We start from the raw sequence: 13,364 nt of genomic DNA, 5'->3' as shown, positions 1-13,364 counted from the left end.
ACTGCAGGTGCCTTAGAAGATTATCCATTCTTCAAAAGTTTCTGGTACGTTACACAAACCAAATGGCATTACCTTAAACTCATACAGGTCCTCAGGGGTGAAAAATGCAGTTTTCTCACGATCAGCCTGATGTACTTCAATTTGCCAGTATCCCGAGTACATGCCCATGGTTGAGAAAAACTTAGCCCCCTTCAGAAAATCTAGCGTATTGTCAGTTCGTGGAAGAGGGTAAATGTCCTTTTTAGTTATCTTGTTAAGCTTCCTGTAATCAACACAAAAGCACCATCTGCCATCCTTCTTCCTGACGAGAACCACTGGTGATAACCATGGGCTCTGCGAAGGCTGAATGATGTCATTCTTCATCATTTTCTCTACTTCGTCACGAATTATTCAATGGTCCATTGCTAACACACGGTATGCTCTCTGGCTTATTGGTTGATGGTCTCCAGTTCTAATCCGGTGCTTCACCATCGATTTGTCTAATTTGCTCTTCACCTGTGTATTGAAGCATTCAGAGAACTCTTGAAGAATGGCAAGTAGCTTCTTCTGTTGTTCCTTAGTGAGATCTGGTGATAGTCGAGATAGAAGATCTTGTCTTGTAGTGGTAGTGTTAATTTTGCCCACAGACTCGGCATGGGAGCTTTCTATGATGCTCAGCTGTTCTGCAATTAACGGCTCAGCATTTGGTATGCACATGCGCCTTGGAAGGATCTGCAGTTCCTGGCAACAGTTAACTATCCACAGTTCACCGAATCCGTTCTGAAACGAGATGGCAGAGGCTGGGATGACCAAGTTATTCTTCAGTGGTATGCTTCTCCTACATTTCACTACAAGATCCATGGGTTGATGCATGGCATGACACGTGACAGTTACGCTTCTACCACTGACTGCAGGAATGATCATTCATCCAGCACACATAGCCTCCACACACTCGGATGCGCATCTTCCTCTCCACAGTATCTCATCTCGTCTAGCATAATCTTCAAGCGACCACAATCTATAACTTCTTGAAGCTTTCAAAAAGTCCCATCTGAGAAAGACTTCATGACTACACTCTTGTAAGACGATGAATTCTAAGGGCTGTGTATTGCCACTTATACCCACACGAATGACACATCTTCCTGTAGGTTTTACATATTTCCCATTAACCACCTTCAGCAGAGATGTTTTGTTGTCGACAAATACGGTTTTCTGAAACTGGCGACGGTACTTCTCCGAAATGACTCAATATGATGCTCCAGAGTCCACAAGAGCTTGGGCTTGTTGGCCATCCATGAGGATATCAACGTAGTTTCCTATCATTTTTGTAGTGATTGACGGCGGAGGATTTTTCTCTTCGGCGGCCTCACCTCCAAGGAAGGTCGCACCCTTTAGTTTTCCAGGTTGTGGCGGCTAGATGATCGTCTGGAGCTTCTAAATGGCGATGGAGGCCTTGATCGGTGTGTTGGGGAGCGCCCTCTCCAGCGGCTAGCTTGCGGCAATGACGACCTACATCATCCTGCACCCACATCATCTTGTTCATCTTCGTTGTCCCGGAGGTGGCGTTGGCTAAGATTGGTCTGCTGCCTTCTGGTGTGGATGTCATCAAATATCCGCTGCCTTTCTCGACAGTAGCACACCACATGTCCCGGTCATCCGCAGTGGACTGGTTGATTATCCTGGGTCCTCCAGACATCAGTCTTCCTTGGTGCCCAAACAGGTTCCTCATGCGGCATTATAGGAACATAACTTCACCTGGGTCTCGACTTTTTTACTGTTTTAAAGGGAAATGAAGGATGAGAGATTGGGTTCAATGTCTGTTTCACTTCCTCCCGTGACTTCTTGAAGCATCTTGTTGTTTTGCTCGCTGTGCAATCCAAGTGCCTTCTGAACTTCCTCTCTCACTATCTGATGAAGAACACTTGTGAAATCACTTTCTTCCTCCATCACAGACATCAATACGATGTTTGGAAGACATTCAAACTTCTTGTGTGTAATTCTTTTTTGATGCATTGTCTCAATATACTGGTACCATTTTATGAAGTCGTCTGCTGTTGAAACCTCCTTCAGGAGTAGGACTTGATATATGTCCTCAGCAACACCCTCCTTGAGATGTGCAACCTTATCTTCGTCCTTCATTCGAGGATCCACTATTTTACACAGCTCCAAGAAGTCTTGAATGTAGGATGCTGTCGTTTCTCCTGGATGCTGTGCCCTGCACTTTAATTTAGCTTCAGCCTTGCACTTCTGTTATTGTGTGTCGCCGAAATACTTGTGCAGTTCCGCCTGTAATACTTCCCAGCTTGTGAACTTTTCCTTGTTGTTCTCATACCATTGCTTGGCAGTGCCCTCCAAGTACAAAAATACATTAGCCAAACACACAGTGTCATCCCATTTGTTAAATTTGGCTATACGCTCATATTCCTTCAGCCACTTGTTTGGATCTTGGCCATCGTCACCAGAAAACCCGGAAGGATGTCTCATGTGGTGGCACACAGTTGCTGTCATCGTGACATCTTCTTCTTCTTCTTCTTCTTCTTCTGTCTCCAATTGATTGCGATTTGTTGAATATGGCTCGAACTCGGGTTTCTCACCACGTAAACGGTGGCTCTGTCATAGCCTGATGGAAGCCACTGTGTTGTCGATAATGTGTGGTACCACAAGTTCCAATACCCAGTGCCTCCACCAGAATAATGTCATGTAGAGGAAGGTGTAAGTAGATGAATGACCCACTAACTTCACTTAACGAAGGTTTATTCAGCACTTGCACATACAAGAGTGCGGAGCGAACTGCCTCCGGCCAGAACACGTATGGTATATATACAGCTACAGAACATTCCAGTACAATGATTCTTGCCATTTGTGGATACTTCTAGAATGTACTCAAACTGAATATAGAAATTAAAATGTTTCAGTTCAGGTGAAATTTAAACTCCCTCCATGCAACAATCAAGTATCATAGCCACTATACTACAGCGACTGCACTACTCTGCTTCTTCTGCGAAGGTCAATTTTAATGTGATGCTTGTAAAGGGTATCAAACACCAAGATCGTGCAGTAACCTTCATGTATACAAAGCATACATTCCCAGGATTATTTTGCTCCCACTTGAAAACTTAATATTGCTGAACCCAGTGAAAGCACGTCATTACCTCTAACTCTGCATAACTTATACCACGGAGGGTTTAACTGTACATCTGTCTCTAATAAAAACTAGTTTTAGCTACTGCCCATTACACCAATCAAGCAAAATTCTGCCTTGTGTTTCTATAGCATTAAAATTTACGAGGAACACCAGGGGCCCCCACTGCCATTTAACAGTTGGCTGTTTCCCTTACGACACTTGAAGTCCCTTGGAAATTCCACCCACCCTTTCGTTGACACATCATGTGGTATTTCCCATAAAAATACAGCCTAATGCACATTGCGCTGTATCTTGCAGGATCTTGTTTGTGTTGTCACTGACAGCTGACTCACAGGTATTGACAGTGAGTTTTCTTAGCCTGTCCACAAAATTTACAATGGATTCACCCTGCTTCCGTGATACACCATTTAATTGCCTATGATAGTACCTACAACTGTTCTGTCTTTTATATAATTGTATCAAATCTCTCTCCAGCATCTCATATATTTGTGCATTTCCCAGATCCTCGTGGTACATAATGTAAGTTTTTGTGTCTCCTGCTAAACATTATTAGGCCATTTGTAACAATTGTTCATCCATCCAATAACCAAGCTTTGCAGGTGTCAGCAGGTTATCCACAAACACTAAAATATCCTCCCCCACCTTACCCATAAAAGAATCAACTAGGCTAACAGTAGTAGTATATAGAGCAAGTACTCAAAAACTGAATGGGCTCTGTCCTCCTTCATAGCATCTAACTACCTGTACAACTCTGTATTATCTGCTCTCATTTGTGCTACCTGATCTAGGAAAACTGAAATCCTTCCTGAGTGGTAACCATCTGTCCCTGTGATTCACTCATTTTGAAGCTGCAGTCTAACATACTAGGACAAACAGAATAGAATAAACACAGAGACACTTTATCTTTAACAACTCTTGATACAACTCAATTTCTCCACCTAAGAGCTAACCACGCACAGTCATTGCACTTGTGGTGTAATGCCCATATGTTCTGTATGTGAAGCACAGCACAGATGATGTATACCTTACAAGACACATACCAGCATAAATTTCTCTTGTATTACCCCTGAACGTTCAAATGAGTCCATCAATCTAATTGGCCTGACATTCTGCGATACTTGAAGGCAGCACAGCCAAAAAGTATAGTTTATTTTCTCTCACCCCTCTACGCTGGTGCTGATGTATACTGACCCATGACTTTGCTTGATGTCACTGGTCATTCTTCACACCAGGTTATTAAGGCTAATGTCAGTTGACTGGACTGCAGGTATTAAGAACCAGTTCTTCGGCCATGTTGAATCATAAATGCAGTGGCAACAGCAACATATTTGTTCAGCAAAACTCATATATCTGTAGCAGACAGTGGCCCAGTGGTGTGCAATAACCCTAGGTGGTACTGCTTGCCCAGCTCAGCACCTAACGAATGCAAGGACACTGGGCTGAAAAGACGGCCACAGCAAAGGAGTGGTGTCAGCATCTCAGCAGGTGCACGGTTACGTCAGGCCTACAGATATCAAGAACTTAGCGGCAGCAATCTTGCGGGTAGACCAGCTATGCCATTAGGTGTGACTACTGCAGCCAATCACAAGCTTCGAGTGGGTTAGGAGCGGAGGCCACCCCATTTTGCCATCTGTGAATCAAAGTACACCTCAGAAGGTCCCAGAACTTGGTTCATGTCAGCCATCAGAGGCCCCAGGCGGAAGGTGCTACTTCAGTCCCCAGCAGCATCAGTTCTAGGTGCAACCTATAGACCAGAGGCTACTGAAGGTGGAGGCTAGTTTTAAAAGAGACTGGATGACCCACATTGGATAAAAGACTGGTGACAACAGATAATGCAAGGCTGGGCCTGTATTTATATGGTCTTGCCTGTATTGTTATGGAAAGGTGCCATCTTATATGGACCTCAAGCAGCAAGAGTCAGAGCCCAGAGTTTGATAATGTCACAGGCTATTGTGCTAGAGTGTACACTTTCACTATGGCAGACCAGCACTTTTCTGTATTATGCAGGCAGCAAGCTGGCCCATCTGCCCATGGATTGTGAAGTCCACTAGGAAGTTTTTGGCATAACATGTCACTATCTTATTGTTGTTAGGTTCTTCGATAAGGAAAAAATTAAGCAGTACATAGATGCAGCACTATTGCCTGATATGAAGTCCATGGTATCATATAAAATCTCACCTTGGGAACACAAACTCAGTTACATTTACGGGTCAAAACTTCTTATAAAGTCCATGATAACTATATAAATTGTATTTTGTGATTTGAAGACAGTAGTAATGCCAGTGGGAAATTGTACTGGTGGTCTCCTTGTCATTATTTGCCATTATGTTTCTTCCCATTGACCTTTCCATATGTTATAAGCCTTCACTTTACCGTTAGAGATGAGGTCGAATGCATTGATGTGGTGGATAAGCAATTGTCAACCATTGGGTATTGGACCCTTTGTGAGGAAGTCGACATACTCGTTTTGTTGGAGTCACTGACGCAATGGTATACGAAGAAAACTTCCAGACGTTCCATACCAGTGTAACTCAATCACTGGTTTGACTTAGCATCATTATTTTAGCTAAATAAGTTTTTGTGACTAGTGAGCAGTAAGATGAATAAAATGATTGCTCATTGAAAACTGGTAGCCATCCTTCAATTCCCCCAGCTTCAACACTTTAGAAAAATTTCTGCAGACATGGCACCTTAACTACAAGTCCATGTAGTCCAGTAGCTGGCAATACTAACCACAGAAATGCGAACTGACCACAGAAATGCATGTTGTTTCTTAGAGTCTAGTTGTGAAGGAAATGTGACTTTTCTTCTTGGATCCCTGAGAAAATGGTTGACTGACCAAAGTGGCACTACTTTTTGTGACCAACCTAACTGTATATTTGTAGCAATTTCTGGAAGAACCACTCTGTGATGATAAGTTTCCACACTCTGGGGACTTTTTATTGTCAACTTCACCTTGCAAGGGTGTTCCTGCACTTGAAGGCAGTTTTTATAAAACATGGTTTGAAAAAAAATTACTATCTTGACAGTAGTCTGTAACTTATTAGTGCTGTTAAGTATCAACTAACAAAATGGAGAAAGAATACTTGTATTCATGGGGCATTATTTTATCATCTTCTCTCAGTCACTCTTGAAACACACACAAAATTAATATTCAGATTTTGGCACTCACTAATTTAATAAAGTTTTTTTTTTTTAAACCTCATCGTCTGCTATTACTTAATTATATGCAATTGTGGAATACAACTTTCATATCACCAGTCACTTGAGCGTGTAGCACCACAATGCATCTCCTGTATAACAAATCAGAACACTTGAAAATTGTGTACCATGAGACAAGTCACACATATAACAGGATGCTTTAAATGAATTAAGGATGGAATAATGACAATATGGAAAGGATAAATTGCTGCTCACCATATAAAGGAAGCATTCGATTTAAGCCTATTCTATATGGTGAGCGACAATGTATCATTTCCAAATTGTTATTATGCTGTAAATGAATTTTTTCCATTCCCTATAATTATGATTTTCCCTTGTACTTTATTTAAAAAAGTATTTCATATTCTTATTATTGTTATTGTGCCATTGTTAACTATTAAAATAACTTCTGAAGTACAAACATTGAATTAGTTGTTCACAGCAGCTCCACCACTTGCACTGGGTCTGTTTGACAAAGTCTGTTCTGCTGAGACAATGCTGAAGTATCCTGCTCTGTACAAACCATCTCAGAATGCTGATCTGTTCAATGTTAGAGTTTTCTGGGTATGGATCCTCAATGCTCTTGTACACTCAGTACTGCTGTACTGGCTACCATTATTTGCTCTGCAGAAAGATGTTATATGGGCCAATGGACGAGAAGGTGGTTATCTGCTTCTAGGAAATATTGTGTATACGGTATGGAAAAAAAACTAATTTATTTGTTTAATTTATAGTTGTAGTTTATAGTAGAACAACTACTTTCTTGTTGCCCTGTCAATTTTAGTAGATTTCCTGATAATTTTAAGTATTGATGTTTGTGTGTCTAATAAATTAAGCAATTAACAGTTTTGATGGTTACCTGACATGATCATTCAGCACAGGAGGTGACATATAAGTTTATAGTGTAGTCTTCTTTTAGAAACCAATTTATTTGCCAAGCCTGCTATGTTAACAAAATTGATTACTAGTTCCGGCAATACGCATTGCCATCCTCAGATCTTAAAAGGAAAATATATCAAGGTTACAAGCTTACAATAGAAAAATTAAAAAGCAAATTTAGTAGGGCATACCCAAAGAGCATGTAGGCTCAATGACAAAAATTACATAACCATAAAACCAGTCAGTAGCAGTTAACATCATACAATGCTTACACTAGTCTGTCACTTAAGGATTATGCAGTATGCTGTAAAATAACAACTCTCATAAAATTCTGCTCATATGATTGGATAAAACCCAAAGTCAACATACAAGAAGGAATGCCTCTAATAAGTAATTTTTTAAAAAAATAAAAGCATGCCATAGAAAAGATGTGGCATTACAATGACATGCCAGGAGTTCTCTCATAATGTATGTACAACTTTGAGTAAGCGTAGTACAAAAAGACCGAAACAAGCTAGATCCTGGTGCTTCAAGGTACAATGCCATGCTGGCCGCGACAGAGTAACTGATGCATGGCTTTATACCATGAAGCAGCAGGATGTGGCACATTTCTATCTTTTTCATGCCACACTTACTCGAAGTTGTACATACTTTACGATAGAACACCAGGCATGTCATCAAAATGCCTCAACTCTTTTTAGTTATTAGAAGTATTCATTATTATGTTCAGTGTCACTTTTTTAACTACTAAATTTGCCTATTATTTTATTTCACCTAGAAAATATGGAGTTTCTGTCATCATCTTATGTGTTATTTTGGGAGCAGAACTGTGTATAGGGTTTTTGTTTCAAGCTTGTATCATTAACTGATACTGTTGTATAAACACGCTCCTGTTATGGGGTCAAGTAAAAGGCTAGAGTAGTTAAGGTACTGGACTTTAAGAGAAACAGGGTTCAATTGTGTGTCTGGCCCCCAAGTCATTTAGAATAATTTGATTCTTCATCCTAATCCAATTTAAACCAGTGCTGATTCTCTAATGACCTTTATAACAATCATTCAGCCTTATTTCCTGTTTCACTCAGAAAAATGATAAATCTTTAAATATCATAAAAACTGTTAAACTTATTTGTTCAAAAGTTGCTTTTGGATGAATGTAGGAAACTGAGGAACATAGTTTTCTATCTGATCTTCAAATAAACCTTATCTTTCAGTATTTGAAAATTAAATTAATTGATGATGTTGCATTTAATTGTTACTTCTAACTCATCATGTACTTAGAATATTTTATGTTGTATAAATGTGTATTTAAACTATGGGAAGTCCAGAATGGAATAACAACAATATGAAAAGAACAGATTGCTATTACACACACACACACACACACACACACACACACACACACACACACACACACACTGACCACTTTGTCTGACTGCAACAAGATCTCTTTTCATCCAAAAGTTTAGATATGCAGCAGTAATTTGTGGTGAATGGCAATCTCTCCTTTACATATGAGTGTGTATTTGCAATATAGGCTCCAAATCAAATTTCTTTAAAGACTAAGAATGCCTTTAATTTGAGCCCAGAGAGTTCCTTTCTTAAGAATTTATATTAAGAATGAGTCAAAAATGCTTCTATTTGTTGTAACAGTGCTTCTAGAAACTTACACAACCAAGACCAGATACATAATGTTATCGGCTGTTACAAGCTGTCAGATTATATATAGTCAAGAATGAAAAACCGTTGTAGGATCACTGAGCACAATAAAAACAAAAGCAGAATGTATACTGGTTTATTGCACACTTACCAATCATGTGGAAGGAGCAAAGAGAACTGAACAAATGTGAACTGAGCCAGATGTATCACACTTTTCTCTCTCAGTGTTTGTCTTTAGTTATCTAATTGCATCACCACATAGACACCCCTCTCCCTGCCCCCCTCTCACCCTGTAGAGTGGAGCTTCAGGTTAAAGGGGAATTTGTAATGCAGCACTTGCACAGCCTTGGGACAAATCGGCAATGGATCCTGTGAAACCTGCATAGCTTGCAATGATGACAAAGCAAAGGCTACTTAGGTGATGGTGTAGTCTCATCACCACTTGTGTCTTATAGTGTAGGCTTCAGTTGACAGTCATAATGTTAAGCTGAAGTTGTGTCCTCTGGTAATATTTAGACGGGATTAACTTACTCTAATATTATGGTAGTGGCTTTACCACTCTGTAGGATTTTCAATGTGTGTTCGCCAAGACTGTATACAGGCTAGTGTATGGAGACTGTAGTGACACTCTAACTGCATCCCTTCATAACACTGCACAAGAACAAGTGCGTGTATCATTACAGTCAAAAATATTTGTGTCCGTGTGATGAGGTGTTGGGGATGGGCAGAATTTAGAAACATAATGCTTTACATGTTGAATGACAAGTGGCAGCTCTACGGCATTCACCACTTACCTAACTTGCATTTTTTGTGAATGTCACACTCAGTACAAACTCCCAATTGACTGGAAAAAGGCACAGGTGATACCATATCTAAGAAGGGTACAAGAACAGACTCACAGAATTACAGACCAATATCCCTAACTTCCGTTTGCTGCAGAATCCGGGAACATATTCTCAATTCAACTCTAATAAATTTTGTTGAGACTGAGAAGTTTATGTCCACGAATCAGCAGGGCTGTAGAAAGCATTGCTCGTGCAAAACTCAGCTTGCCCTTTTCTCACACGATGTACTGTGAACTGTGGATGAAGGGCAACAGGCAGATTCCATATTTCTAGATTTCCAGAAAGCATTTGACATGGTGCCCCATTGCAGGCTGTTAAGAAGGTATGAGCATACAGAATAAGTTCACACATATATGTGTGTGGCTCGAAGACTTCTTATGCAATAGAGTCTCAAACAACACATAAGTGTTACGGGGGTGCTTCAGAAACTCATGTGGGAATCCCTGTCGGGAAGGCGACATTCTTTTCGATAATTTATATTGAGAAAATTTCGAGAACTGTCATTTGAAGCTGACTGCTGAACAATTCTACTGCCACCGATGTACATTGGACGTAAGGACCATGAAGATAACATACAAGAGATTAGGACTCATAAGGAGGCATATAGACAGTCGTTTTTGCCTCACTCTATTTGTGAGTGTAACAGGAAAGGAAATGACAAGTAGTGCTACTGGTTACCCTCCATCACACAGTGTACGTTGGCTTGCAGAGTACCTATGTAGATGTAGATAGAAAATGCTCCTGCTGTTGCATGGTATGTTCCATGGGAAGTTGAAGGGTTACTCCATAAACAAAATCCACCTCAGAGGCACCAGTGCCTGGTTTTTCAGCCGTGTATGATCCTATTAGCATTAAAACAGTACTGATATCCATCATGTATGGTGGCATGTTAATGACAATTTCACAGCCCTATGCCACCATTTCACCATCCCATTGCTGGTTGGATGGTAGCTGGCTGTATGGTGGTCTTGCAAACCACTCAGGTTGTCAACTTCATGGAACAAATAGTCTTCCTTGATCAGTAGTAATTTTGGTAGTTGGGTGCTTCTTCTTTGAGCTGCCGGTCATGCCTAAATCCAGTCATTTTTGTCATTTGGGTAACCACAAGGAGAGATGCACTTCCTTGCTTGTGTTCTGATATGCAAGTGGTACCAACACTGAGTCAGCATCTGTTTGTTGATACTTCAACATGTGCTCCAGTGGGTGTTGCTGCCCCAGCTGGTGTGTGTCAATGCTGCAGTTCTGTTTCTTTTATTTGCCACTAGATATTACCTGTGTGCATGGACCTGCTCCGCAAGCAGAAGCTGATGTTCTCTTGCAGCATCAGGTGAAACTATGGCTATAATGCCATTACAATACTGAGATGCTCCACCTGTGTTGTCATTTTGCAAAATACTGAGAGTTTTGTTAATAATGTCCAACTGTGAAGACATGTCACCACTGTTGGAAGTCACAGCACTTTTAATGTCAAATGTCAGTTGGTTAAATCATACTTGGTGCGGTGTTGCACCAGATACTTCAAATTTCTGTAACTAATGCATGAAGGTGGCACCAAAATTCTGAGGGAGATTAGTCACTAATAACATCACTGTATAGAACTTGCTGCATGTGTAGATCCTGCAATTTACACACTCGTTTAAGCATGTTGTCATTCAGGCATTGATATTTACTCTGTTTAGGGGCGGCATGAACAACAGAGCCTGGGCATCAAGTGCATCAGTAGTAAGTTGTTGTTGTAGTTGTGGTCTTCAGTCCTGAGACTGGTTTGATGTAGCTCTCCATGCTACTCTATCCTGTGCAACCTTCTTCATCTCCCAGTACCTACTGCAACCTACATCCTTCTGAATCTGCTTAGTGTATTCATCTCTTGGTCTCCCTCTACGACTTTTACCCTCCACGCTGCCCTCCAATACTAAATTGGTGATCCTTGATGCCTCAGAACATGTCCTACCAAACGATCCCTTCTTCTAGTCAAGTTGTGCCACAAACTTCTCTTCTCCCCAGTCCTATTCAGTACCTCCTCATTAGTTGTGTGATCTACCCATCTAGTCTTCAGCATTCTTCTGTAACACCACATTTCGAAAGCTTCTATTCTCCCCTTGTCCAAACTATTTATCGTCCATGTTTCACTTCCATACATGGCTACACCCCATACAAATACTTTCAGAAATGACTTCCTCACACTTAAATCTATACTTGATGTTAACAAATTTCTCTTCTATAGAAATGCTTTCCTTGCCATTGCCAGTCTACATTTTATATCCCCTCTACTTCGATCATCAACAGTTATTTTGCTCCCCAAATAGCAAAACTCCTTTACTATTTTAAGTGTCTCATTTCCTAATCTAATTCCCTCAGCATCACCTGACTTAATTTGACTACATTCCATTATCCTCATTTTGCTTTTGTTGATGTTCATCTTATATCCTCCTTTCAAGACACTATCCATTCCATTAAACTGCTCTTCCAAGTCCTTTGCTGTCTCTGACAGAATTACAATGTCATCGGTGAACCTCAAAGTTTTTATTTCTTCTCCATGTATTTTAAAACCTACTCCAAATTTTTCTTTTGTTTCCTTCACTGCTTGTTCAATATACAGATTGAATAACATCGGGGAAAGGCTACAACCCTGTCTCACTCCCTTCCCAACCACTGCTTCCCTTTCATGCCCCTCGCCTCTTATAACTGCCATCTGGTTTCTGTACAAATTGTAAATAGCCTTTCGCTCCCTATATTTTACCCCCTGACACCTTCAGAATTGAAAGAGAGTATTCCAGTCAACATTGTCAAAAGCTTTCTCTAAGTCTACGAATGCTAGAAATGTAGGTTTGCACTTCCTTATTCTAGCTTCTAAGATAAGTCGTAGGGTCAGTATTGCCTCACGTGTTCCAATATTTCTACAGAATCCAAACTGATCTTCCCCAAGGTCGGCTTCTACCAAGTTTTCCATTCATCTGTAAAGAATTTGCATTAGTATTTTACAGCCGTGACTTATTAAACTGATAGTTCAGTAATTTTCACATTTGTCAACAACTGCTTTCTTTGGGATTGGAATTATTATATTCTTCTTGAAGTCTGAGGGTATTTCGCCTGTCTCGTACATCTTGCTCACCAGATGGTGGAGTTTTGTCAGGACTGGCTCTCTCAAGGCTGTCAGTAGTTCTAATGGAATGTTGTCTACTCCCGGGGCCTTGTTTCGACTCAGGTCTTTCAGTGCTCTGTCAGACTCTTCACGCAGTATCATATCTCCCATTTCATCTTCATCTACATCCTCTTCCATTTCCATAATATTGTCCTCAAGCACATCACGCTTGTATAGACCCTCTATATACTCCTTCCACCTTTCTGCTTTCCCTTCTTTGCTTAGAACTGGGTTTCCATCAAAGCTCTTGATATTCATGCAAGTGGTTCTCTTTTCTCCAAAGGTCTCTTTAATTTTCCTGTAGGCAGTATCTATCTTACCCGTAGTGAGATAAGCCTCTACATCCTTACATTTGTCCTCTAGCCATGCCTGCTTAGCCATTTTGCACTTCCTGTCGATCTCATTTTTGAGACGTTTGTATTCCTTTTTGCCTGCTTCATTACTGCACTTATATTTTCTCCTTTCATCAATTAAATTCAGTATCTCTTCTGTTACACAAGGATTTCTACTAGCCTTC

General features: G+C 40.5%; 1 protein-coding gene across 8 annotated transcripts in view; it reads left to right on the top strand.

Moving 5' to 3' along the window:
* The window catches only part of LOC126473750 (probable phospholipid-transporting ATPase IA), a 614,987-nt gene that overhangs the window by 526,916 nt on the left and 74,707 nt on the right, over nt 1-13,364 (top strand). For 7 of the 8 annotated variants that reach the window (XR_007586523.1, XR_007586525.1, XR_007586524.1 and 4 more), the window contains exon 18: nt 6,758-7,021. The exons of the other annotated variant lie outside the window; for it this stretch is intronic. Coding sequence is in view for 4 of the 7 variants with exons in the window: in XM_050101001.1 (XP_049956958.1) it covers nt 6,758-7,021 (264 nt within the window). In the remaining 3 variants the exon portion in view is untranslated. The remainder of the gene's footprint in view (nt 1-6,757; nt 7,022-13,364) is intronic. 8 annotated transcript variants of the gene reach the window in all.

The sequence above is a fragment of the Schistocerca serialis genome, chromosome 4 (genome assembly GCF_023864345.2).
Source record: "Schistocerca serialis cubense isolate TAMUIC-IGC-003099 chromosome 4, iqSchSeri2.2, whole genome shotgun sequence".
Lineage (NCBI taxonomy): Eukaryota > Metazoa > Arthropoda > Insecta > Orthoptera > Acrididae > Schistocerca > Schistocerca serialis.
Note: the sequence above shows the minus strand (reverse complement) of the source record. Positions and strands in the feature narration are given on the sequence as shown.